The following is a 27,302-nucleotide window of genomic DNA, read 5'->3' as shown; positions in this document are numbered from 1 at the left end:
TGTACAATTAGTTATGTCATATATAGTTTCCGGTTGTATGTATGTATGTTCTGTATCTCCCTCCTTAAATAGGAGTACCAATATGGGTCCTTGTGTAAAAGAGGACATTTAACACATTGTGTCGAAACAGATTTAATGTCAGCATATTCTCACCCAGCTTCTAAGCATGGCCGTGAAGGGTCTTACTAACAGAAATTCAAGTTAACCTTAAAAAAAACAGTTTATTCTGCACTAAGAAAACCAGGACGGGTTCAAGCAGAAAGATTGATTTTTTTAAATCAGACAAAACTATGCACCTTTAAATCAGCATGACTTTATCAGATGACAATATAAATACTAAAAAAACAGGCTCAAACAAGGCGTAGGTACTTTATTTCAGTCACCGCCCACGATCTCGCAGATGTGTTCTAGTATTATTATAAGATAAATGGACACTGTAAATCTCAAAAATGATCAGCAAGGCAAGATCTACTAACAGGTCAAATTTTGCCATTAAAGGCAGTAGAATTTCACTCACTATAGAAGTGATTGTCCTTAAATAAGGATTTATTTTACCCTCTTTTGTATTTTGAGCAAAAACTAAAAAAAAAAAGGGAAACTAAACAGACTTAATAATCAGCAATACAAGATCATCAAAATAGAGATTTTTGTCATAAATTCTCTTCTTGTCTACAATGTAAAAAGAGGGACGAACGATACCAAAGGGACAGTCAAACTCATAAATTTAAAACAAACTGACAACGCCATGGCTAAAAATAAAAAAAGACAAACAGACAAAGAATAGTACACATGACACACACGAACCCACCAAAAACTAGGGGTGATCTCAAGTTGGAGAGTGTCATTTGTTTAACATGCACATAGACCTAGGTGAGCGACACAGCGTCTTTAGATCCTCTAGTTTCGTCATATCGCTGATTGTACGTCGCCGATACTTTAAGGTTTATGTACCCTTCTGTAGCCATTTTTGTACAAACTTTTCAAACTCCAATTGTATCAAAACTACAGATATAATGAATAACAGAGAAAGACCGTTTTGTACATATTCACAGGGGAAACTTGATGCAAAGCATTATTTTGTACTGTTCCATTGCATTTAATAGATAAAGAAGACTTTGTGGCAAATAAATCAAGATTTTTATAGAAAATCCACAGCCTTTGTCCTTGTACTCTCATATTTGACAATTTGACGACTGCTAGATATAGGATTATTGCATGCAGTGCTAGCATTGATTTCCTTAAAACAAGTTTATAAATCTAGTTATTGGTTAAGACAAATATAAATATGGCCAAAATCAAGTACACCTTGAAGGGTGCGCTCGACTTAATTGACTCAGCACGAGGTGTTTTGGAATTTACAGGTTGGTTAGGACTTTTTGTAAAAAATAAACACTAGCACGTCATAGAAAATCAAGTGAGTAATTTATGTTTCAAATTTTATAACAAAAGTCCCTGTATTAAAGGCTGTGGATTTTTTATAAAAATCTTGATTTATTTGCCACAAAGTCCTCTTTTTCTATCAAATGCAATGAAACAGTAAAAAATAATGCTTTGCATCAAGTTTCCCCTTGGAATATGTACTAAATGGCCTCTCTCTATTATTTATTATATCTGTAGTTTTGAAACAATTGAAGTTTGAAATATTCGTACAAAAATGGCTACAGAAGGGTACATAAACCTTAAACCAACTTATTTTCGCGAATACTTCATTTTCCGTTAAACCAATTCTAGTCCATTTCGCGGATTTTAGAATTCGCGATTTTCTTTTTTAGTAATACTTGATGTAGATTAATAAAGATTTACTTATTCGCGACAATTTATATTCGCGTTATAAATCGCTCGCGAAAATAAGTTGGTTTACAGTATTAGAAACTCATGAGTATATGGCATGTCAATGGGCATGATTTACTCCGTGCATCTGAATAATATATAGACGGAATAATATACAAAGGTTCCTCGAAAGGTAAGCTTAAACCTCCCTTGCACAAAATATACATTAGAGCATATGGCTATTAGTCTAAACCCCTTTTATATATACATGTACCTGTACTAGTATATAAAGTCGACATGTATTTTATGTTTTGTGTTCTGAGCATGTCTGGTAAACCCATCATCGAACTATGAAAATTTGGTACGTTTTTTTTTATTCAAATTGGAAAATTGTAAAAATATCCATGTGAAAGTATAGCCGCCGATATTACAATGTTACGGCTTCTATATCACCATATAAAGTGTTATTTTAGCTTTTTATCATTCAAGCGGTGTAATCTACATGTAAAATATTCATTTGCGTATTAGTATAGATATAAAAAAAAAGAGAAAAGTTAGTTATTCATATGTCAATGATACAGCAATCCAACGACACCAATAAAGCAAAAGAAAAATAGGATATGTATGATTGCCAATAAGACAAACATCTAACAGAGTACAAATAATTTGGATTCAGGCAACTATAAAACGCCATATTTCATTGACCTGTATTCGTCTTCAACATATATGTCGAATACTGGCTCGCTACGTAATCCATTTATTGAAAACATGTACATTCCTCATTTCTTTGTCCAAACATGCATTGGTTGAAAGAATGTTCCTAGTATATAACTTTTATACATTTTCACATATGACCTTACGAAATTCTTTTCAACTAAGGATAGTACACAGAAAAAAAATAATAAGGGGTCAAGATATATTCTAATGTCGAAGTATTAAATTTTCCCCCTTTTGAAAATTATGCAACCTTTTATGATTCTTTTTTTTAAACTTGGATATGTCATGTATAGAATTGTTATTACTTAGTCTAGATTCACACCGGGTCAAATCTCCATAGTGTCATTGTATTTTTTTTTAATTGAATAGAACAAGGAATGGAACTTCTGTTAATTAGAAAACATTTCGTCAAAACTGTTTTTGGAATAACTGATATAATCACGTGATCGAATTGTATAAAGGAGATGATTTTGAAATATACTACGTAAAACGTTTTTAATTTTATAGAAATTAATAAAGTTTTATTAAATTGCATCAAATGTTAAATGTATTCAATATGTAATTGTTTACATAATATGTTTATCAATCGAATTGTGGTTTATGATAAGATGTAACAATATTAGCAGTAGCAACATCAGATACAATGTCACACAGTCCACTGGTGTTGTAATATCGAAATCCACAGCAGCCTTTCTCAACAAGACATTCCATTCCACATTCAACGTTCGAATATTTTTTCATGGACCGTATCTGTTCAAACGTAGGACAGTTCTTTGTCAACCTCTAAAGTTTCCTGGACTTAATGGAACTATTTTGAAGAGAGGTAATCGTCTGATCTAAAATATGAAATAATAAAATCTTAAATTTCAATAATTACTTGTGACTTTAGCAACACATGAAACTACAAGTATTTTGTGTGTTGTTTGTGTATATTTGTGAGTTTTTTTAGTGTATTTTTTTAATTACATTTAAGGTGGTACCTAACACTACAGGGAGATAACTCTGTAAAATCAGCTAAACGCTTTAATTACGTTGTGTTGTAAAAGGAATGTTAAGCTGCTTAATGATCGAAATTGGTGTTTGTCAAACTGCTATATAACCAGTGTAATATTTCTGACAAAACGATTGGTTCAAAAATTTTGAAATTTTGAAATTTTGTTACAAGGTCTAAGTAAGAACTTTCACAAAATTTAATGAAAATTAAACAAGCCAAATTAATTTTAGCGGTGCAAGAGTTGAGTACCACATTAAGTAGGAGGAGGAGCTTGGAGTAGATGATTGATATATGTAGTGTTCATATAAACAGACGTCAGATAACAGAAGTGTTTTGTGTCGAGTTAAAGGTTTTATTACCACAGCAGGATCTGCTTGCCCTTCCGGAGCACACGAGATCGTCTCCTTGTGTTTGGTGGATTTGTGTTGTTTTGTCTTTGGTTTTCTATGTTGTGTTTTGCATACTGTTGTTTGTCTATTGGTCTCTTTGGGGTTTTTATTCCATGGCGTTGACTGTTTATTTTCGATTTATTAGTTTGAATGTCCCTTTGGTATCTTTCGAATCTCTCGTTTAAGCAAAGTATTGTATACCGTTAAATTAAAAGACGATCAAATGGAGAAAATGTTATTGCAAATGAAACACATCAATGTTTCAAGTTATGTTTATTCCGTATTTGAATTACTTCTATAAGTATGCACTATATATAGAGATTAATGCATGGCCTTTTCCACATCGGCACGGGTATCATCCCAAGACCCCTATATCAGCCCGAAAAATTAGTCGTAGGATGATGATGACCGGGCCGATACGGAAAAGGACATGTAATATTCGTTCAAATAATCGTATACTTCCAACAATTCGTTATTATATGAAGCAAATAGCATGACTGTTTTTTTTGGATTTTTTTTAGCCGAGTACAAATAAAATTTACATAAAATACATTTCGAGAAAATTAATGATTAATCTTTCTATACTGCAATTCCTGAAACTGTGCCAAATGAAATATTTGGGGTAAAACCCATATGTTTTTACTTTCAAGTGGACGACGTAATTCCGCAAACCTGTATTGACGTTATAAACGGAAACGTATTGTCAACGTAATAAACAAGACAATATACGGTCTGTGACTGTTTTTCACATATGAATACTAGTCAACGGTCAATGCGATTTGACTGCTCAAATAGCACCGTTGCAACAGTAATAAACCGATCCCCCTCTGTCATGTCTTTGTGTGTCTGATATTATTTGTAAACAGACGACACCGGAAGTAACTTGTGCGAGAGGCACTGTAATGAGTTTATTGCACGCAAAGCTCCTGATATATGGGTTATCAGCCTGGGTGTAAATTTATGGCCAGTGGCGGATCCAGAAAATTCATAAGTGGGGGCCCACTGACTGACCTAAGAAGGGGCCCGCTCCAGTCACGCTTCAGTGATTCCCTATATAATAAGCAACCATTTTTTTCCCAAAAAGAGGGGGCCCGGGCCCCCTGCCCCCTAAATCCGCCTCTGAGTTTACTTCCACTCGTTTCACATATGCAAAAACTAAGTGTATGATAAGTTATAATATTATATGATCACGTGCTTCGTGTTACATATATGTAATAAATACAGATCAAAACGGCTATACTACCTAACTATCCTCGTATTTGGGTTTGCGTGCTTTTAAAATGCATTTTGGCGTCACAATTTACATTGAAAAAGCATGCATAGTACGAATTCATATTACGTACGAAAACATATGATCTGACGATAATATTATCATTTTAACATGCAATTTTCCCTCCGCAATTTCCTCGGAAGACAGCTGTCCTACAATTGGCTATGCTGCTATCATATTCGATAAATAGTTTGAATAGCATTTGTCTTATTTGCTTATTTGACGTTTTAAAACTTGTTGTTTCTTTGATCAAATGTTTTATAATCAGAAGGTACTTCAACTTTTAATCTCAATAATGTCAGTTTTATAAGAAAATACATGTAATGAAATTTTAAATACAAAATTATTGCCAATGAGGCAGCTATACATCAAAGTACGGAAGCGTATTAGCGCAACACATTTTTTTATATTTTATTTTTCTTCCTATGTTTGCGTTAAACGCAAACATTTGCGTTACTGACAACGCAAACCTTCTGCGTTATAACGCAAACATTTGCGAAATAACGCTAACATTTGCGTTTTAACGCAAACCTTTGCGATATAACGCAAACCTTTGTGTTAAAACGCAAACATTTGTTTTAATCTATTTCTTATTTAAGATTCAAAGGAAACAGTAGTAAAACTATTATTAATAGAGGAGGCTGTATATATTAAAGTTTATCACCTTTGTAGTCATTGCAAAGTAAAATGCTTGAATAATTAGATCATATCAATGACTAATAATGAGCAGAATAATATAACAAGATTTGGTATGAGTGCCTATAAGAAATCTCTCCATCTAAGTCACTATTCGTAAAAGTAAACCATCATAGGCCGAAGTACGGTCTTCAACACGGAGCATTCAATTTGGCTCACACTGAACAACAAACTATAAAGGTCCCCCAAAACGATATCCATGTTACTGCTAGTATATATATTACAAAGAAAATTGAGTAAACTGAGGTTATACCTAAGAAAAAAATCAACCCTTCTAATATAACTATAACCGAATATAAATATACTTCCAAAGTAAGCTCTCGTTTGAGAACTGTGTAAAGTAGGTTAGATTCAAACAAGCTAACCTTTGGCAATAAATGTATAGAATAAAGATGTTTTATTAATAATATTATGTTCTCTCTATTCAAATTGCTACCCAAGCATCTTAAAAATACTTCATTATATTGAATTGAAAATTCAATGACTTTCTTTCAAAGAATCTTGATCATATTCTGAAGTTTAAAAAATGTTTCCTTATTAAGAATTCATTTTAAAGTAGAAAGATCATTTTGTCTATTTAACTTGGAGGTTTCACAAGTGTATGACATTTTTTTTATCTTTCAATTTAAACATGACCAAGGATTTGTATAGTGAGACTATACAAATCCTTGGCATGACTATATACTAAACTATATCTATTTTCTTGTTAAATTATATACTTTTCTGAGGCACAAATCAGTCTTAATTTATGTATAATTGCACTTCAAGTATTCCATTATTCCTATGCATATTTATTATAACGATTTGGCCTTGTATGTCTGTTTCTTTTGTTTTTATCTACTAGTAAAACACAGCCGAAATGAATGACAGACGGACATATATACAAAACGTAATGAATAATTGAAATCAAGATATTTGCGTTATAACGCAAAAGGTTTGCGCTAACGCAAAGGTTTGCGTTTAACGCAAAGGTTTGCGTTTAACGCACAGGTTTGCGTTATATCGCAAAGGTTTGCGTTACAACGCAAAGGTTTGCGTTATAACGCAAAAGGTTTGCGTTGTATCGCAAAGGTTTGCGTTTAGCTCAAAGGTTTGCGTTATTTCACAAGGGTTTGCGTTAAAACGTTAAGGTTTGCGTTATATCGCAAATTGATCAACGTAAATTAAAAACAATTCAAGCTGGAACACAACCGTTAACTTCTATATCATTTCGTCTCTGTTGGAGAGTTGTCTTATTGGCAATCATACCACATATTCTTATAAATATATACACGACAACCGACCCGATTTATGTATTCATTGTTACTCATATTCATGATATTGACACTAGTCTTCACTACAGAATGAGTTTGACATTGAAAGGTGGGTTGAACTGCAACACATGTCAGACAGTTTGTACCTGATAGTTCTATGGTGTTAAACTTTTTAAACAATAATACTTACTGGTACTGTTAGAAACAATAGTCCATTCCAATGTTGCGCCATTGCCACCAGTACTTATTTCAATGTTATTTATAGCGAAAGGACAGTGATCAATGTCAGACAGGAAAACGTTAACACCAACTTTATTTCCTCTCCCAACTTCAATGATACCACGTTGCCAACTTATCCAAAATGACTTGGAAACAGAGCAATCCATTTCTGAAGAAATGTGTTCCTGAAGAAGTTTGTATTCTTGTATTTTTCTAGCAAGTATCGATTTTGTGTTTCCATATCCATCAATGATAATATGATAATATGGAGGTGTTACTGTTATGTGGGAGGATAAAATAAACATGGCATCCCGACAACCTTTTGCACCAAATCTTAGATATTTATCCTCGTGTTTAAATGCTCCTACATCTGCCAGAAGTATATTGTTTGTACCGCCGTCGGTTGTTGTCACCAATATGTCTGCCACTGTAATTATTGAACAATTCTTAAAAAAAGTTGAATCATAAGAGCCAAATTAGTCCTTAAAATATAATGAAATCAAATCTAAATCAATCTTTATGCAAACGTTGGCATGAAATATCATGAGGTTCTTACGACTGTTCAAATAGATGCTTTTTTCTGTTGTTTATAAGATTGTTATTAAGTCATCAAAAAGTCAAAGATCAAAGCAAATAGACAATGTTTGGTTAAAATGCGATGTGTTATGTTAAATAAGTCAACACCGCAGCGTAGACTAGACAGATATTTTTTTTTGAAATATAACTTCTGGTGAAATTTAGTGAAAACCAAATAAATGGATTTGTCTATCAAATTTAGGAACGCAGTGATATTTCGTGCAATGTCGATTTCATGCCACGTCACTTTTCTTCACAATGTTAGGTTCGTCTACTAAATTTTGCCTGCAGTATAAAACCATTATAGAACAATTTCAGAAAAAATATCAACTTGTTTGTATTCAGCACTAAACTGTTTTAAAGGGCTCGGTAAATCTCGCTCTTCCCCTGCAGAGTCTCATACAAAAAAAGTTGATATTGTATGATTATCGGTGTTCCCACTGTCTGAATAAAATTGCATTTCACGTCTTTGCTGGGTGTGACGTCAAATACGTTAACCGGAAATAAATAACTTTGACCTGGACATAATTATCATCGATGCATGAATCAATGCAAACTCCCCGGCAGTTCCAGTTCCGATCCGAATACGGGTCCTCATACTACTGTACACTGAGCACAAGGATAATAGTTACGCTGAACGGTGCCCACTGGTCACCCTATAAATAGTACTCTTCTGTGTAGTAATATTGTAGTTCTAAAAATAGAAAACCAAAAATAGACAATTCTTCTTTCTATTTAGCAATACACCATAGATCTAAAGCCTATCACCGTCTGTATTATCTGTAAGTAAAATTAACGTACTGAGCAATTGAATACAATGAATAACACAAACTTCAGTTTAATGAAGTTATTCAAAGCAAAATATTTGTTTCATCCATTTTGCATGATTTGTCATTTGTGATGACACGTTTTTTAAATGTTCGAATCACAGACTAGAAGGAAATCTTCTTTTTTCAGAAGTCCGCGGAAAATGTAGATAAGAGTGGTATGTATGCATTTAATGTATTGTATGAAAACATTAAATATGATGGCAACATACACTATGTTTATATAAAGCTGCAACTATCAATCTTTTTGAACTTAAAACTTGCAATCATTTGGCTACTTAGGCTTGATTGAACGAATCATTTTTTGTTTCATAATTACCTTACACAAATATTAAATTAGATTACATGTGGTCATCTTAACCAGAAATAGGATTTGTTAACCTCTGTTGGCCTTAATATGCTAGAATGGGGTAACTTCTGGTCACCTTATTCATATATAGGATTTGGTGACCTCTGGTCACCTTCTGTAAATATTGGATTTGGTGACCTCTGGTCACCTTATGTAAATATTAGATTTGGTGATCTCTAGGATCTTATGTTAATATTGGATTTGGTTCCGTCTGGTCATCTTATGCAGATTTCAGATTTGGTTATCTCTGGTAATTAACATTTTCATACAACTAGTTGATGTTTTTCATATCATTTGTAAAAAGTTTGAGACAATCAAAGAAAAATAGAAAAGAAGAAGAACAGGTTTGATAATTATTATAGGTCAACAAGAATATAGAATATTATTTTATTAAGTTTGATATATCGATTAAACTTTACACAATGAACATTATCTTTCACGATCATCTACAAACAAATCTAAGAAAAATCCTTGATCTTTCAAACATTGCCAAGGACATGGACAGTTGATAATTTAGTCAATTTCTTTTTATCCTCATCAGACACTTTTGATACATAAAATTGAATTTACTAATACAATTATCATATGTAGATGAGAGTGGAATGTATGCATTTAATTTATTGTAATAAACATTTAATATGATGGAAACACACAGAATGTTTATATAATGCTGCAACTATTCAACTATTATTCTTTTTGAACTTAATAATTGCAATCGTTTCTGGTAAAATGGCCACTCAGGCTTGATTGAACAAATCATTTTTTGTTTATTGATTACCTTACACAAATATTTATTTTGATTACATGTGGTCATCGTAACCAGAAATGGGATTTGATAACCTCTAGTGGCCTTAGTATGCTAGAATGGGGAAACTTCTGGTCCCCTTATTCATATAATGGAATTGGTGACCTCTGGTCACCTTTTGATAATATTGGCTTTGGTGACCTCTGGTCACCTTGTGTTAATATTGTATTTGGTAACCTCTGGTCACCTTAATCATATATTAGATTTGGTTACCTCTGGTCACCTTATTCATAGTTTAGATTTGGTTACCTCTGGTCACCTTATTCATATTTTAGATTTGGTTACCTCTGGTCACCTTATTCATATTTTAGATTTGGTGACCTCTGGTCACCTTATGTTAATATTGGATTTGGTTATCTCTGGTCACCTTATGTTAATATTGGATTTGGTTATCTCTGGTCTCCTTATGTTAATATTGGATTTGGCTATCTCTGGTCACCTTATGTTAATATTGGATTTGGTTATCTCTGGTCTCCTTATGTTTATATTGGATTTGGTTACCTCTGGTCACCTTATGTTAATATTGGCTTTGGTTACCTCTGGTCACCTTATGTTAATATTAGATTTGGTGACCTTTGGTCGTCACCTTATTTTAATAATGGATTATGTTACTTCTTGTCACCTCATTCATATATTAGATTTGGTGACCTCTGGTCACTTATGTTAATATTGGATTTGGTAATCTCTGGTCACCTTATGATTATATTGGATTTGGTTATCTCTGGTCCCCTTATGTTTATATTGGATTTGGTGTACCTCTGGTCACCTTATGTTAATTCTAGCTTTGGTTACCTCTGGTCACCTTATTTTAATATTAGATTTGGTTACCTCTGGTCATCAAAATATAAGTCATGTTATTTTTTTTGATCATTTGTAGGAATTGTAAGACAATCAAAGAAAATGAAAAAAAGAACAAGAACAGGTTTGATATGCATTACTGGTTCAGCAAGACTATATTTTATTGTATATTAGTCAATACACTTGATTCTCAAAGAAAACAGTTTTTGCTGGTTAAATTACATATATTGGTGATCTCGTGTTTTTTTTAAGCATTCATAGAGTAGTTACATGGTAGGTAGGGAATTGTGAATGGGTCGAAAGGAACATTCAAACTGAAATTTGGAGAACAAACTGACAAAGCTGGACCAAAAAATTAAAAAAGATTGAAATTCAAATTGCAATCATTATAATTCAATATAGAAAAAATAAAACTGAGCAACATAAACCCCACCAAAAACCAGGGTGGTCTCATGTTATCTAGAATGGTTAGCAAATCCAGCTCATTATGCGGTGCCAATGATATTGTTCATGCTTGAGTTTAGGATCCCTTGGTATATTACTGTATCATTAGAAATCATATGTCTACTGTGAATCATATACATGTCACTTTGCCAATCTGTAAGACATTTTTTTAAGTTGTAAGAAATTTCATAACGGTGCCTATTATGTCTTATTCCATATATTTTTCAGCTTAACTGCAAGAAAAGATCACAACTGTATCTCACTTCAGTTCCAGGTGATGTTGACTATCAAGTTAAATGCTTTAACCGAGGCTCCTGTCGATAACGAATCAACCAAAAAGGCTGTTTTCCGAAAAAGGAAAGGGACATCTGCCCCAAAAAAGGATGACAATGAAAAAACTAAGTAAGTGTTTGAGGGGAATTCAATTGTTCAGATTTTACGAACATTGGATCTATAATGGCTACAAAAGCAATCGTCTTCTTGACATCCTTATTACATACTAAGAGTATGGAATAAAATACACAATAGAAAATGCAAACAACTAGATTAACATCACGGTGGGTATGGTTGTCCTGCGAGAGAACGTACTGTGCTGGTGATTTGGTCCTGACGGGTGCTGGTGGGTCCTGATTCTGTGCTGGTGGGTTTGTTTACATTGTATCAGAACGGCAATAAAACGACTGTTTTGTTGCTTAATTTTTCTCTGATGTGTCAAAAGTACCATGCAAAGTATATTACAACAATATTATATTGCAAAAGTCGTGCAAGTTCGTTAAACGGAATTGTCCTGACGCTGTGCTGGTGATAAGAAAAACGGTCCTGGTTCTGTGCTCCTATGTCCTGGTTCTGTGCTTTTATATTTTAGTTAAAAGTGGCATATATTCAAGATCATTGATGATGTACTGTTATTGACTTATTAGCTGTTGTCTGCTTTCTTGAAATTGACATTGTTGTGAATCTGTTTACTGTTATAATGAGAGAAAAAAATACCCCTTTTTTAAAAAAAAATTAAACTAACTGTAATCTTATTTATTGGCCTGTTAATGGAACCCTTCTTGCCCCCTTTTAAGATAAGGAAATATGTTTACGATTTTCGGGATTACGATCATTTTGCAAGATCACCAAAATACGTTGTAATTTATACAATACTCATATAAAGTAGATGATGTGGTATGCTTGTTGTCAATGGACAAATTTCCATAAGAAACCAAAGGAAGTATGTGTAAACAACCATACGCCATCACACAATATCACACACCTATACACCCCCTCCAAAAAAAAAAAAAAATTTGACCCCCAAAAAATTACCCTCATTTCAAGTAAAAGAGCCCTAAATTTTTATAAAAAAGCAAAAAAACACCCCAAAAAACACCAAATTTTCTTACTCCCAAAAATTTTTTTTTATTACTTTGGAAAAAAACCAACAATAAAAACACCCAAAAAACAACAAAAAAATTCCAAAAAAAATAAATAAAAAAAACCGGGAGAACTGACAGAGAAAGAATTCTGTGGGATTTAAGAGAAAAATAAAAAAATCAATTTTTACTTTAAAAAATGAAACAACCTACAGCTCCTAATTTATATCCAGAATTACCTATAGAAGATGGACAAAACTATAGATTACAAAAAATTTCAGAAATAGAAAATTCTTTAAAAAATGAAAGAGACAAAAGAAATTCTTTATATAAAAAATATAAAAGAGGAGTAAACTTTACAGATGGAATAGATACAACTTTAATTTCAGCATCAGTTATTTCTGCAGGTATAGGTATTGCTATTCCTATTTTATTACCATTACAGATTACAGCAGTCGCATGCGGTAGTGTTGGGGGTGTAATAAAATTAATAAGAAGAAAGCTTACTTCAAAAGCTAAAAAACATTATGAAATAAAAACTTTAGCAGAGTGTAAATTAAATAGTATTAAAGATTTAATTTCTAGATCTTTAACTGACAATAAAATAAGTGAAGAAGAATTTAAACTTATTTTAGAAGAACTAGAAAAATTTAATGAGATGAAAAAAAATTTAAAAATGGCAAATTTAAAAACTTCAAAAAGTTTACCAGAAGATGAAAGAAGAAAAATTATAGAAGAAACAGAAAATAGAGTAAGAAATGAAATAAAAAAAAAAATGGAAAATCTATAATTTTTATAAACAAAATAACTTTAGTTGAAAATCACCACTATGTGAACGTGGGAAATCCACCAAACTATGAATCAATTTTTAATTAAATAAATGGATGAAGAAACAAAAGAAAAATTAGTAAAAAATGTAAAAATAATGTTAAATAAAAAATTTAATTATTTTTATCTTAAGTTGTTTTTAACAGGTTCTTTTTATTGTTTATTATCTAATATTTTAGATGAATAAAATGGCTGAAGGAGGTTATGAGTTTGATAATGATTATGATAAAGAAGAAGAAGAAACGTCTGTTCAAAATGATGAAGAGTTTCAAAAGTATATAAATAAAGAAATTGAAGTAACAAGAGATTTATCAGAAAATGATGCTAAAATTCGTAAAAAAGAAACTACAAAAAAAATGATTAAACAATTTTATAAAAAAAATGGTGAAACTACACGTAATGAAGTAGGTTTTTTTGTTAGGGCAGATCATAATGAAAGACAAATCTTATATGTAAAAGATGAAAAAGGTAATGATATTGCATTAACATATTACCAAAAAGGAGTATTAAAGTTTTATAAATTTAGCACTCTTCAAAGAGAATACAGTGTTAATTTTGTCAGGGATGTTTTAGGTGTAGATGATTATAAAATATCTGATTATTTAAAAGAAGGTAGATCAGTGTTTCAAGATTTTCAAAAAAAGATAAAAGCACCAATTCGTGAACTCGATAATATAGAAATTCCATTACAAGAAATATCTACACAAGAAGAAGGACAAGAATTATTAGAAACAGCAAGTAATGCAGAAACATATGTGAAAGAAATAGAAACTTCATTTATTGAACAAGGAACATCTTTAGTAGATAATGAAACACAAACAGAAATGACAAAAAGAGAGATGGATGGAATAATCAGTGCAATGACATCAGTAAAGGAAGAGATTGCAAATGAATTAGCAAAACTGAATGAAACAAATAAAAACTTAGCAAAAGAAAATGCCAAATTAAAACAAGCTAAAGAAGACAATTTAAAATTTCAAATAAAAAGAATAAGTAGTCGAATGAGAGAGTTGGAATCTGAGAGAAGTGCAAGAATAGAAGTAATTAATATTAATAGAGAAAAACTACGTAGTCAATTAGATAGATTTAAACAAACAATACATAAAATTTTAAACGAAGACAGAACATTAGGTGAAAGAATAAGAACATTATTCAGAGAACAAGGAATAACAATAGTTAGTGTTTTAACTGCTTTTGGAATGATTATTGGTGTTATTGTTGAAGCATTTACTGGTTCTCCTTCTCCTTCTCCTTCTCCTCCATCAAAAGGTGGTGGTGTACAAGACTGGATAAAAAAACAATTAAAAAATCTTGGAAAATTATTATCTTTTCTTGCAGGAAAATTAGCAGCTGCATTACCAGGTATTATAGGTTCTATTGTTTCTTGGTTATTGTCTGCAACAAAAGACGTAGTTAATTGGTTTGCAAACAACTTATGGGCATTGCTTATTTTAGTTGTTAGTTTATTGTTTACTGCTGCTAGAGATTATTTGAAAAAATAAAGTGCTGTACATCCTATTACAATACTTACAAATATTATTGCTTGTTTATTATCTTCATGATCTTCATGTTCAATTTTTTTTATTGGATCTATTTTTGGTTCTTTAGGCTTTTCAGGTTTTATAGGTTCTTGTGGTTTTACAGGTTTTTTTGGTTTAAAATCAACATGATCAAAATTTTTATTATTTAAATCATCATTTAACCCAAGTGTTTGATTTTCTGTTGCAATTATAATTTTATTATTATAACCAACAATACTTCCAATTTGTAAAACCATATCACTGGGAGACATATATAAACCAAGCCCATAAGCATAATCAACTTTACTTCTTGCATATTTTAAAACATTTTCATAATTCGATATCTGGGTGGGTAAATCGATAGGACTATTTATTACATCTTGTACATTTGCTAAGAATTGTTTTTGTGCATCAAATCCTGTTCCTACTTTTAAAATTTCTGTTTTTGTTTGAGATTGTGCACCTAACAAAGCCCATACATAAATTTTAATACTTTCATTAATACGTTCAATACCTGCTTGTGTAAACCCATTAGAGTTATCTAAAATAAATGTTGTCCAAGCCATACTTATATCTTTTTCATGATACAATTTATCATGAATATTAAAGAATGGACCATCCTTTTTATGATTTTGTCTATATTCACCACTTGGTTTATAATATTGCTCAAAACTTCCTAATCCTTGACATGATGATTCTAGTTTTTGTCTCCAATCTGTATTTGGAGAAATATTAAATTCATCACATATTTTTTGATATACAGCTTTGTCATATGGGTTCTTGTAATAACAAAAAGAAGAATCTGTTGGTAAAGGTGATTTAAGTTCTTTTAAAATTCTGGCAATACAATAATATAAATGAAACATATAAAAAGACTTTGATGCATAATTAGTTGTAAGATATTTTTCTAATGTTGTATAGGATAAATTTAAATCCTTTAAAACTTCTTCTGTTGTTTTATTTCTTTTTGAATTTAAAGCAAAGAATTTATTTATTTCATCCCATTGTTGATATGCTTTCATTCCTTGACTGTATAGTTGATTTGGAACACCTTCTATTGTCATTTCTACTTTTGTTATGTTAGGATTATAATAAGTTTCGGTACTTGTTCTTTCAGGATCTTCGAACAACATTAGAATTCCTTTCATACTTCTAGCTGGAACATTTAAATTTATATTCCACAATGTATCAGATTTGTTTTTGGTTATTTTTCTATGTCTTAGTATTCTATCGTACAAAATAACCATCTTACCATTAACTTGTTGTCTTATCTGTCTTGCTAATTCTGCATCAGTAACCATATCAAATTCTAAACAAATGTTTTTGATTGTATAACTTGCAGATGTATCTGTTGATTTAATAACATTGCTATAATTATTAAATGTAAGTTCATATTCAAGTCTATCACCAAGACCTGCTTGATAAAAAGGCATATGAGTTTCTAATAGTTCAAAATCAAGTGGGATACAAAATCTTGCACCATATGCAGTTGCAATTGCTTCATCCCCTATGTTTGATGCTTTATCATCCGCACCAACTCTGTGTTTTAACATGTTTGTTTCACCAATTCCTTGGTATGCCATATTTAAACGTTCAGATGTAGATTTCCATAAATCAACATAACAATGATAAATATCACTATCATCAATTGACATAATTTCATTTCCACTTATACGAATTGTTGTTTTTTTAACTATTGTTCTTCCTATGTTTTGATATATAGTTGCATTGTCGTCTGTAGATGTGAGTTCTATTTCAAATGCCAATCTGGTTGTTCCAGGAACAATAACATCATTATTGCTTAGATTGGGGAATCTCACTAATAGCTGTTGATTTTGATCAATAGTTGAAGGATTATTTGTTATTGATACACTTTGACGAATACCTTTCACACCACGGGGTTCTCTTATTTTTCTGTAAGGATTTAATTTGTTTCCGTATGCCGACATTTTTAAGGATTAAATTTGTTATAAAAATAATTCAATTATCACTGATACTAGAGTATTGATACATGTAGAATTATCACTCTCACTAACAAACCCTATAATATCTCCAGCCTTAACTTCAAAAGGTATATCAAAGTTATGATAACTGTGTGTGTCACCATTACTTAAACTTATTCCGTAACTATATGTCTTATAATTATTAACAGTTATCATAACATCTATATTATCTGAGTTTGTTCTTAAACTTACTAAACTAATACCCAATATTTGTCCTGGAAAGTTCATTACATAATAACCACCACCACCATCACCAAAATTAAACTTTTGTCTTGCATGTATTGAACCATCAATTCCAGCATTTATACTTATTAATTTTTTGTCTGGTTTATTTTTAATATTACTAACTATATTTTCAACATTTAAAACTCTGATGGTTAGGGCAGCGACACTCCGGCGTAAATCTCTATCCTTAGTATCCCTTGTTCGAAGTTCACTCTTCATATTTAATATTTCCTTTTTTATTTCCGATGTATCTACGTTTTTTTTTTTGACACCAAGTATGCTCATTTTATTAAATAAATTATATAACTTCTAAAACACAATTAATTGGTAAATGATTAATTATCTTGTTATTATTTTCATCTCTTATTTCTAATTTCAATTCTGTTATAACATCATTTACTAAACACTTATATTCCGGATGCTCAAATCTCGCTGTTATAACTTCACCAAACTCTTTATTCTCGACTGGAATAACAGCCAATAATGTACTTGGCTTACCATCAAGATAATTATGAGAAGTGCTAACTTGTTCCAAATGGATATATAATGATTTATGGATAGCAAAATCCACAAATTTGTTTCCATAATGTAATTCATTAGGTTCGAATTTACGTTTATTATTAAATCCTAACATATTTCCCAAACCCTTACTTATCTTTAACTCAGTAGTAGTGTTTAATGAAGCGATACCATTTGCTTCATTTACGGATAATACAATATTTTCTTTTTGAAATTCATCCACTATTTGTTGAAAACTATAATAACCATTCATAATCCTTTGTTGTTCCTCTCCGGTTTTTGTTATAAACCCATGATAAACATTATACCAACCTATACTGTATCTTATAAATTTCAAACCAATACGTTTATTTCCATTTCTGTTATTTATGTATTGTTCTAAGTTTATTGTATTATCAATATTTGAAATAGTATGAAACATTTTTAATATAAAAAAATGATAACAAAAGAATTTAAATATAATCCTAATGTTTCATATAATCCAGGTATTAAATATTCTGAAAAAGATCATCAATTAAAAACAAATCCATCGTACGACCTTCAACAATAACCCATAAAATAAAAATGTAAAAGATTTTGCATAAAAATGGAAAGCAAAAATATAGAACAAAAGACTTTCTGAGCGTTTGAATCATGTCTTTAGCAGCTTAATACACATTTGTTTGTGAACAATTGAGTGCTGACTATAAGAATGACAAAAGTATTGCGGGGGGGGGGGGGAGGGATGGATATAGGTTAGAGCGAGGTTACAGTGAAAGCTTGGAATAGTTTCCCGTAAGATTTAAAAGTTGTATTGTAAAAGAAAAAATTATCTTATAGCTATTAAGAATCACTTGCTGTAAGATTTTTCCAACAATTTTTTTGTGTCTAAACGGTTATCAGGTAAAAAAAATTTTCGAAAGTTCGATAGAACACTAAAAAAAATCACTATTTTATGAAAGGGCAGGCTAGATTATGTCAGAGAATGAAGACGAGATAACCTAGACAACACTAATAAAATTAAGATTTCTTAGCTTTTTTCATTTCAAAATAAATATTTTTGATAATGAATTACGGGGGAGGAAGTGAACAATGTGTCCTTCTTTTCTATATATAAATATTTTTCATGAATAAAAATAAAATGTGCCTTGATTATAATTGAAAATGAGTAAATGGAAAAAAATACCCAACTCAAATACACTTTTATTTTAATATTGGTAATATCACTAAGCTTTTAAGTTTTGTTTGTCAAACACACCATCTCTGTAGTAATGACTCCTTACTACTTCATTCATTTTTTTTCTGCATTTTTTATATTGTGAATCCATAGAATTATTATATTAAAATGTAGCCTTAATTTATATTTAAAAAAAACTTAATCTTAAGCCAGATATATCAAACATTTTTGTTTCCATCTATCCGTTTTCAGGACTTTAACAATCAACAATAACACGCCTGGAAAGTAAAATGCGTACTCGGCTGTCTGTAATCGACCATTTTTAGACACCCCAGGCTCCTAAAAAAACAAGCCGGGGTGGGGGTTCACAGATGCAAATTTAGTACTTATATCAATATTTTATCTTTTCGTGTACGGTTTATGACCCCTCCAGTGGCCTGTCAATTCCGAAATGTGCAAACTACAATAGTATCAAAACAGCACAGACAATGAATGATAGAGATATAATTTTGTACATATATCACGGGGAAACTTCTTGCAAAGCATTATTATTTATAGTTCATTATTGTATTTAGTAGAAAAAGAGAATTTAGTGAAAATAAAATCACTATTTTTGTAAAAAATTCACAGACCTTTGTACAGAGATTTTTGTTATGTTTAGGATGGGATCAACACAATGGTTCATTACCGAGTAAAAAAAAATCAAAATGTCTATCTACCTTGCACATTTCAGAAAATTCAGATCAGATAACGAAACTGGTTCCAGCAACATTTATAAGCAATTTAAGATTGTGATCCTCACAGTTTCTATTCACCACAAATATTCTCGTTACAACGAATCATTTTAAATACTAAAATACGTGCATGCAGCATTTTGTTTATCTATTAATATATGTATACGGATAAAGTTATGAAAGGCAGCAGGGTCATCAGGGTGAGGAGTCCATGTCATCTGATATAAAAGCTAAGCATAGATCTAGAAAGCGACATATAATAATGACATTAAAACAAGTCTCTTCTTTTCGACTTTTTTCGAACAAATTGACACATACAATGAATTATAACAATGATTTTGTTATGTACCTTTATTACCAAATTGAATGTAAATTGTATGCCAAACTCCGCTATATATTAATGCTGTATATGTTTATGTAAACTGTATAATTTGTGTATGTATTTAATCCTATGAACTGTATATTTGCTTACGGAATAAAGAATTATTATATAGTATTGTGGAATTTTTAACTTATTTTTAATTAGATACTATATATTGTTATCTGATATTGGACGAAAGATGTTGCCCTTTTATGTTATTATGTAATACAAGTTCAGATCATTTGAAAACACATATTAAACAGCCAAATGGATGCACAAGAGCTAAAATAGGAGTCATAGATTCTGTTGGCAACAATTATCTGGCTAATTTTATTGATTTTGTAACATTTGTTTCAAATATGACCAACTTCTTATCCAAAATCACCAGCACCGTATCAGGACCCACCAGCACAATGACAGGACACACCAGCACAGTATCAGGACATGAATAAATTGAGAATTGCTAAATTTTAATAAATTGCAATGTTTTTTCACACAATTGTTTTGTCGTGTGGATTGCGGCATAGAAAGCGGACTCTATGAGCATTTTTGTTTTATTTTTTCAGTTCGAGATTTTCTGAAAATGAGCATTTTTGTATTACGCTTACTGAAACAGTTTAGAGGGTCATTTTTTTAATGGTTTACATATGAACCCATAAGAAACGAAATTGAAATAACCCAACTGTTTTCTTCCATTTTTTATGAGTAAAAACATCAAAAATCATCATTTTCGTCTTTGTTTACATTTTTTCATTGATCACCAGCACCCGTCAGGACCGAATCACCAGCACAGTACGTTCTCTCGCAGGACAACCATACCCACCGTGAACATGAAATATATAAAACATACATTTTCCAAATACCATGATCATTATATATTCATCTTCTTAACAATCAATTATACACTGAGTATTCTCATCTATTTTTCAATAATTATTCTAGACTAAATTTGAAACAAAATTCAGTTCATAAATTCATAATCAAGTCTATAATGCAATCTATCTTTTTGCACTCGAGGTCTACAAATGTATTATATAGAAAATGAACAATTGTGTTAATTGCGAATGGAAATGATTCAAACACAAACATACTACCAGCTGTTCAAAAATAGATTTTGTTAGAATATAACTCTATGGACACGGGTAATATGCCAAAGAGAAAACAACCCGACCAAAACGTAAAAACAACTCAAGGTTGTGCAAATTTCATATTTCTCTGTGTACTAAATAATAAACTTATCAAAGCAAACTGACATGCAATCAATCATTTTAAAATTAATCGCATCGTTAGAATACGAACTATAAAATCATATACAATCTACTTCTTACAGGTCATAAACGTAAAACAATCCACACTACATTTTTATCGGAAAGCTAGGTAGAACAATTGATGTACACATTACTATTTGATTTGGCCTTACAATTCGACTTGGTCCTATGTTTTATTGTAGATATGTATAACATTGCTATTCTCATTTATTTTCAAACGGTTTAACATGCTCTGTTTTATTGTAGCTAGGAAACATTTGAAATTATTGAATAAAATATTTGTTATTAATGACATAAATTAAGCATTATAGTACCAACATACTAAAACATTTTAAAAAGAATATTTAAGTCAATTAAATACATTTTTGTAAAGTATTTTCTTTGTTCAGATTAAATTAGTCTTATTAAAACTAGAAGTCAGAATTAAAATAGTGTCATTATATAAAATAATGTAGGTAAAGAAATGTCCTGTAATAATAAAACTGCTGTCTTAACTTATATTTGCAGAGAATTTATTGGCCATGTTATAGGCGAACTAAATAAAACAAATATTAACAAGGCAATTCATGGGAAAGTTTTGAGGCCTTTTGGAAGACAATAGAGACAATGCTGCCAGGTAATGATTTATTAGACGCATCACACGTATTATCTTAACTTCAAACATATTTGATCATTTGCTTAAAACATATTACCTACTTGAGACAGCAAACAGACCTAGTCAAATGTATATATATAGCCAATTTATCTGTTTGACAAAATCTTCATTAGGGATAGGTATTAGTTATATTAAATTATATACATTTGGTAACATCAGTATCTTTGCAAAACATATCAAGAGCAAACTGTATATGTCCTACTTTTAAAGCCTTTATTCGCCAATGTAACATATACATTTTTTGAATGAATATCAAGAAAAAGCAGTTTTTCTAAATCAGTATAATATTTCATTATTTTGGTCATTGAAATAGTTTACGAATGGATTCTTTCTTTCTGTGGGTCGATTTGAAACTGCCATCATCATTAACTTTACGCCCCTGTTTTTTACAACACATTTTCGGCTTACTGAAGAGTCATGATCAGTTTTTGAACTTTTGGATTTTCTGCTTGGAAACAGCGGATGTTGCTTTCGCTTTCTTGTTGTTTTTGGAAAAGTTGGTTGTCTTACAAATATGTAATGCCGTTGTGATTGCTTGTAAAATAGTCTTTTTTTTCACGTCAATTGTCAGGAAGTTATCATTGTTTACATATATACTCAATTTTTCTTTTAATAGCCTATTCGGTTGTTTCTTTGTCTTCCTTTAATTGTTGTCTTGTTTCATCAATTGGGGTAGACTCTATGTCAGGTGATGAAGATACCATTTTTTGCTACCATCACACAAATACAATGTATACCATGGCTATTGGCAAAACATGTACATTTAAATGAGGTCAAATAAACAACTGATACATTTCCCAATCTGGACAAAACCTCTAGATCTGCGCCCTACAGTGAGGTCGATATTCCTTTTAGACGCAATAAACTCAGCTTAATGAACATGCTTACACATCCCTAAAAAATAGGAGAGAATGGAACATAAATAATGCATTATACCTTTATGGTTTACTTTCAATTGTACAACCTTCAAACAAAACCACTAATAAACATTCAGTAAAGATTAACTTAAATTAAATCGCATTGTTTTAGAAAAATTGATGAGTCAAATGATTATTTGCACTTGTATAACCTGATGACGCCTTGTTGGAAGACAAAAACAATCAAAATCGAGGAGACTCTTAACCCAAAAGACATTCACAACAGTAAAAAAATAAAATAATAAACAACGCGAATTCCACTAAAAACCTGAAGTAGAATTAGATGCTCCAGAAGGCTAAGCATTTGTGGGACCATATACGGCACCCGCAAAATTAATAATCTTGATTTCAACAATTCTTACTTGATGGTGTACTTTTAAACATTGTTGAACTGACTTAAGATAATAATAAAAAACATACCTCTTGTTGTTGCAGCTGGACAATTGCACACTACATTGACAATGTCTACATTATAAATCGTCCCAAATGCTGTCTGTGATGGAACAGTGCATTCTGTGGATGAAGTCCATTGCACCATTTGTTCAAGTTCTGCCTTGAGCATATTCTCTGCTGTCAATTTACTTTTGTCTTCCCTTTGTCCTCCCATATTTTTCAAGCGACTAATATTTGCGAGTTCATCTAGATTGCTAAAATTACGATGTTTTTTTATTTGAAAACATAATTCAAAGATCTATTAATAAATTATTTCTTAAAAAATTGAATTCACAGTATTTAATATTCAATGCAATTGCATCTTTAATTGAAATCATCTTTCTAATTTCAGACGATTCAAGTGAACGATAAGAAGAACAGGATTGTGACAAAATTAAACTTACTTACTCATAAAACATAGTTACATTTACATGGAGTAAGATTATTAAGTCCTCTACTCTGCTATTGGCATACCCACCAAGGAAATGGTATTTCATGCCCAGGAAAAACCTGAAAATGACAAAATGTTATTGAGTTTGAATTTATGATTTATGTTTGAAGGAACAAATAGAAAGTACATAAAATTTTAATGTGTATACATTTGAATGTTATAAGTAGCATTATATTTTTTGTTTTAATGTTTTCATACACATCAGGTTTTGCTAGACTACATTTTTCATTTGTCTGCTTTTATGTAATTATCGACTTGCATTGACGATTATGATTTTTGTATTAAATTTGCATAACCCTATCATGAAAGAACGGCAATAATCTCTCCGTATAGTTAAACAATTGTATAGTTTATATCATTTTAAGTCTTTGGTTACCCACGAAGAAGTAGGATATAGACAAAGTGTAACACTTTTTATACTTCAGGTCATAAAAACAGAGACAGTTCAGTTTATCCCCAAAATAAAATATAATTAGTTACTATTATCAAATAGATAATGATTAGATGATGCTTAAAATTTCGATTTTGTAATATATAAGGTGTATAGTAATAAAATGTATTAATAACCTTTCAACTAAGTTATTTGTATCTTGATCTTAATGAAAAAATATGTCTTCCATAGTTGGTCCATCGACATCCCAACTTGTCAGTACACCAGTTGTCTAACAAGTAGTCTGTTATTTGTTTGGAAGGCATCTTCTCTTGCAACATTTGAACTTTTTGAAAAGTATATTTGTTGATGAAAAATTATATTGACACATTTCTTTTGAGTATAGGAACAGAATCTTAAGATTAAACACGCATGTACTCATAAGCATTGTACATTTATAGGTAAGGTCTTCAAATCGCATCAAGCAACTCTTTGTACTTTTAAATTATTTTACTGATATAATTCAGTAGAGATTCATTGCTATATGTTTTAGTGGGTTCTTTTTATCTTTTATCAACCAAAATTTATGTTTTTTGTAAGTGTCACTAGTTCATGAGATAAATATTATTATGTAAAATTATTTATCTAATATTCTTTGCCAAAATTCAACTGATATTTGTGTTGACGTTAATTGTATTAAATTTGATATGCAGGAAAAGATGTTTCTTTAGATGAATCTTTCTTAGCATTGTCTATTGGTCAATTGTTAAATAACTATCACTGCACGAATATGTGAATAATGTCATAGTTTAACCTGTAATTTTTACAGACAAATATATTAAAAGATATAATTGAATGATCTTTATTTATCTTTTATATCCATATCAGATTTGGGTTTGACTCCGAATGATGTAACTAACTGTAAACAAATAACATGACGAAAATGGAGTGTTAATAAGCAATGATATTGAATTTGAATTATTGTCAACTTTGATACCCACAAACCTTGGACATAAATCAAATCCATGATTTTCAGCCGTAGTCTTCAGAGATCTCACAACTTTTTTGACAACCAGTATCATTTGACGAGATATATTACAAAATATGAGTGCCCCGGCCTTGCTGTTCATCTCTTGCAAAAAAAAAGCATAGAATGAATAACCATAGGCAGTTAAACAAAACATATGTTGTAAGTTTATTGTCCCACAGTTAAACTTTTTTTAAACGTATCAATATTTTAAATTGAAATTTCCATGACTATATATAAGTATATACCTTTATATGTAACATCTAAAACCACCACATTTTCTCCTAGTTTCATTATTCTTTTTCTTTGTGCTTCATTCTGGTAAATAATTACTAATGGTTATACCCCCCTACAATGTAAATGTTACATATTTATAAATGCCCATAAGTATGAGTATGAATTACATATTTTATGTTAAAATCATGTTCATATAATGGAAGAGAAGACGACAAACTAGCTACATTGTACTCATATTAAATAACATCAATTAAAACTGAAAAGACAAAAATGTAAACTCTATTGACAAAATATATGACGTGTGAACAAGTATAGCACTTAAAACAATCAAAGGGATAAACAAACGAAAATACAAAACATCTATTATAAGAAGTCAGATATACGTTCAGTCTACAGAAAACTCGTCTGTACAGCTCTCATTGAATCATTTTACGGACAAAAACATATACGAAATTGAACAGACGAGTACTATAGAAAATATGTCATTTGAACATAAGGCAATCAAGTTATGTCTGAAGAACAAAACAGGGTATCAATCAGTAATTTCTGAATTACTCTTTATCAGCATTATGCTTATATCAGTCATTAAAATTTACAAAAGTACATTAGTATATAAGAACAATTTCTCTTTCAATTCTTGGTAGAAAATTATCTCTTCCTTCAGTATTTGTCTGCATAGCTCTGGTTCAGCTACAGCTTCATTCTGGTGAATTCTAAAACAAAGGAAGAAAAATGCAATTTAACCAACTTTTATAGAAATATCATAGATCAATACAATTACTGACATATACAGAACCAATGTCAACAGTACATCTGTATACTTTGACCAGAAAACACCAAAGTTCATTTACTGTGTAAAATGTTGCGGGAAGTGTTAACCAAATTTAACATCTGTATAGTGTGATACGAGATAACCGATTCCAATAAAAATTCATTGTGACCAGAGGTTACCAAAGCCAATATTTTTGAACGGTGACCGGAGGTTACTAAAATCAATATCTGTGTATGCTGACCAAAGGTAACCCCATTCCACTAAAGGGTGACCAGTAGTAACTTAAGTTAATATATGTATACGATGCCCGGAGGTAATTTCATTCAATAATATGAAAGGGTTACCCAATTCGATAAATGTGTAGGGTGACCAGAGGTAACCACATTCAATATCTTTTAAGTTGACAAAAGATATTCATTATTAATGAATTGTAACCATAAGTAACATAAGCCAATCTATTGTAGGGTGACCAAAGGTAACCATTTTCAATATGTTGTGTAGAATGACCAGAGGTTACCATAGCCAATATATATGTGGGTGACCAGAGGTTACCATGTTTGAAATATATGTAGGGTGACCAAAGGTAACCAACTTCAATATATGTTTAGGGTGACCAGAGGTAACCATATTCAATATCTTTAAAGGTGACCAAAAATAACCTTATTCAATATCTGTATAAGGTGACCATAGGTAACCTTATTCAATATCTGTGTAGGGTGACCAGAGGTAACCATATTCAATATATTTGTATGGTTACAAGAGCTAACCACATTCAACATCTTGGTAGTGTGACCAGAGATTACCAAATTAAACATATAAGTAGGGTTAATAAAGGTACCTAAATTCAATATTTATGCATGGTGTCTAAAGAAAAATATTTTTTTATCTATGTATAGTGATCCGAGGTAACCACATTCAAAAAAAGCCAATTGCTATATATATTTGTTGACAATGGCAAAATAATTAGATATATGTGTACAGCGACCAGAAGTTACTATATTAATTATAAAAGTAGCGCAAAAAGTGTGAATCGAGATATCCGATGCTAACCAAATTCATTTTTTGTGAATTGTTATAATAAGTAACATAAGTCAATATATTGAATGTTGGCCAAAGGTTACCATTTTCAATATCTTTGTAGGATGACCAGAAGTAACCATAGCTTATATCTGTGTGGGTGACCAGAGGTAACCATTTTCAAAATATGTGTAAGGTGACCAGAGGTAACCTCATTCAATATCTGCATAGGGTGACCAGAGGTAACCATATTCAAAATTTTGGTAAGGTGACCAGAGGTCACCATATTCAATATATTTGTAGGGTGACCAGAGGTAACCATGTTCAATATCTTTGTAGGGTGACCAT

General features: G+C 31.0%; 1 protein-coding gene and 2 long non-coding RNA genes across 3 annotated transcripts; 1 reads left to right on the top strand and 2 right to left on the bottom strand.

The window, feature by feature from the left end:
• Window positions 1-3,035: 3,035 nt before the first annotated feature.
• Window positions 3,036-9,066, bottom strand: LOC134697849 (uncharacterized). The gene is made up of 3 exons (XM_063560138.1): window positions 9,057-9,066; window positions 7,280-7,735; window positions 3,036-3,323 (listed from the first exon to the last, which is right to left on the bottom strand). Exons 1-3 carry the CDS (start codon window positions 9,064-9,066, stop codon window positions 3,271-3,273), a joined length of 519 nt encoding a protein of 172 aa, XP_063416208.1. The 3' UTR covers window positions 3,036-3,270.
• Window positions 9,067-10,741: 1,675 nt separating this feature from the next.
• LOC134696863 (uncharacterized) lies at window positions 10,742-24,757 on the top strand. The gene is made up of 4 exons (XR_010103027.1): window positions 10,742-10,787; window positions 11,336-11,509; window positions 21,584-21,692; window positions 23,433-24,757. It is a non-coding gene; the product is annotated as an uncharacterized LOC134696863 (long non-coding RNA).
• LOC134696862 (uncharacterized) lies at window positions 23,074-25,381 on the bottom strand. Its single transcript, XR_010103026.1, has 3 exons — window positions 25,177-25,381; window positions 23,489-23,590; window positions 23,074-23,295 (listed from the first exon to the last, which is right to left on the bottom strand). It is a non-coding gene; the product is annotated as an uncharacterized LOC134696862 (long non-coding RNA).
• Between the last annotated feature and the right edge of the window lie 1,921 nt (window positions 25,382-27,302).

Source organism: Mytilus trossulus, chromosome 14 (genome assembly GCF_036588685.1).
Source record: "Mytilus trossulus isolate FHL-02 chromosome 14, PNRI_Mtr1.1.1.hap1, whole genome shotgun sequence".
NCBI classification, from domain to species: Eukaryota; Metazoa; Mollusca; class Bivalvia; order Mytilida; family Mytilidae; genus Mytilus; species Mytilus trossulus.
The sequence above is the reverse complement of the archived record's forward strand: the minus strand, read 5'-3'. Positions and strand labels throughout refer to the sequence as shown.

Excerpts from the sequence above, each read along its gene's own strand:
- LOC134697849 (XM_063560138.1), bottom strand. Across the intron at positions 3,324-7,279 it reads TATTGTTTCTAACAGTACCA|ATCAGACGATTACCTCTCTT; the intron begins GTAAGTATTATT and ends TTCATATTTTAG.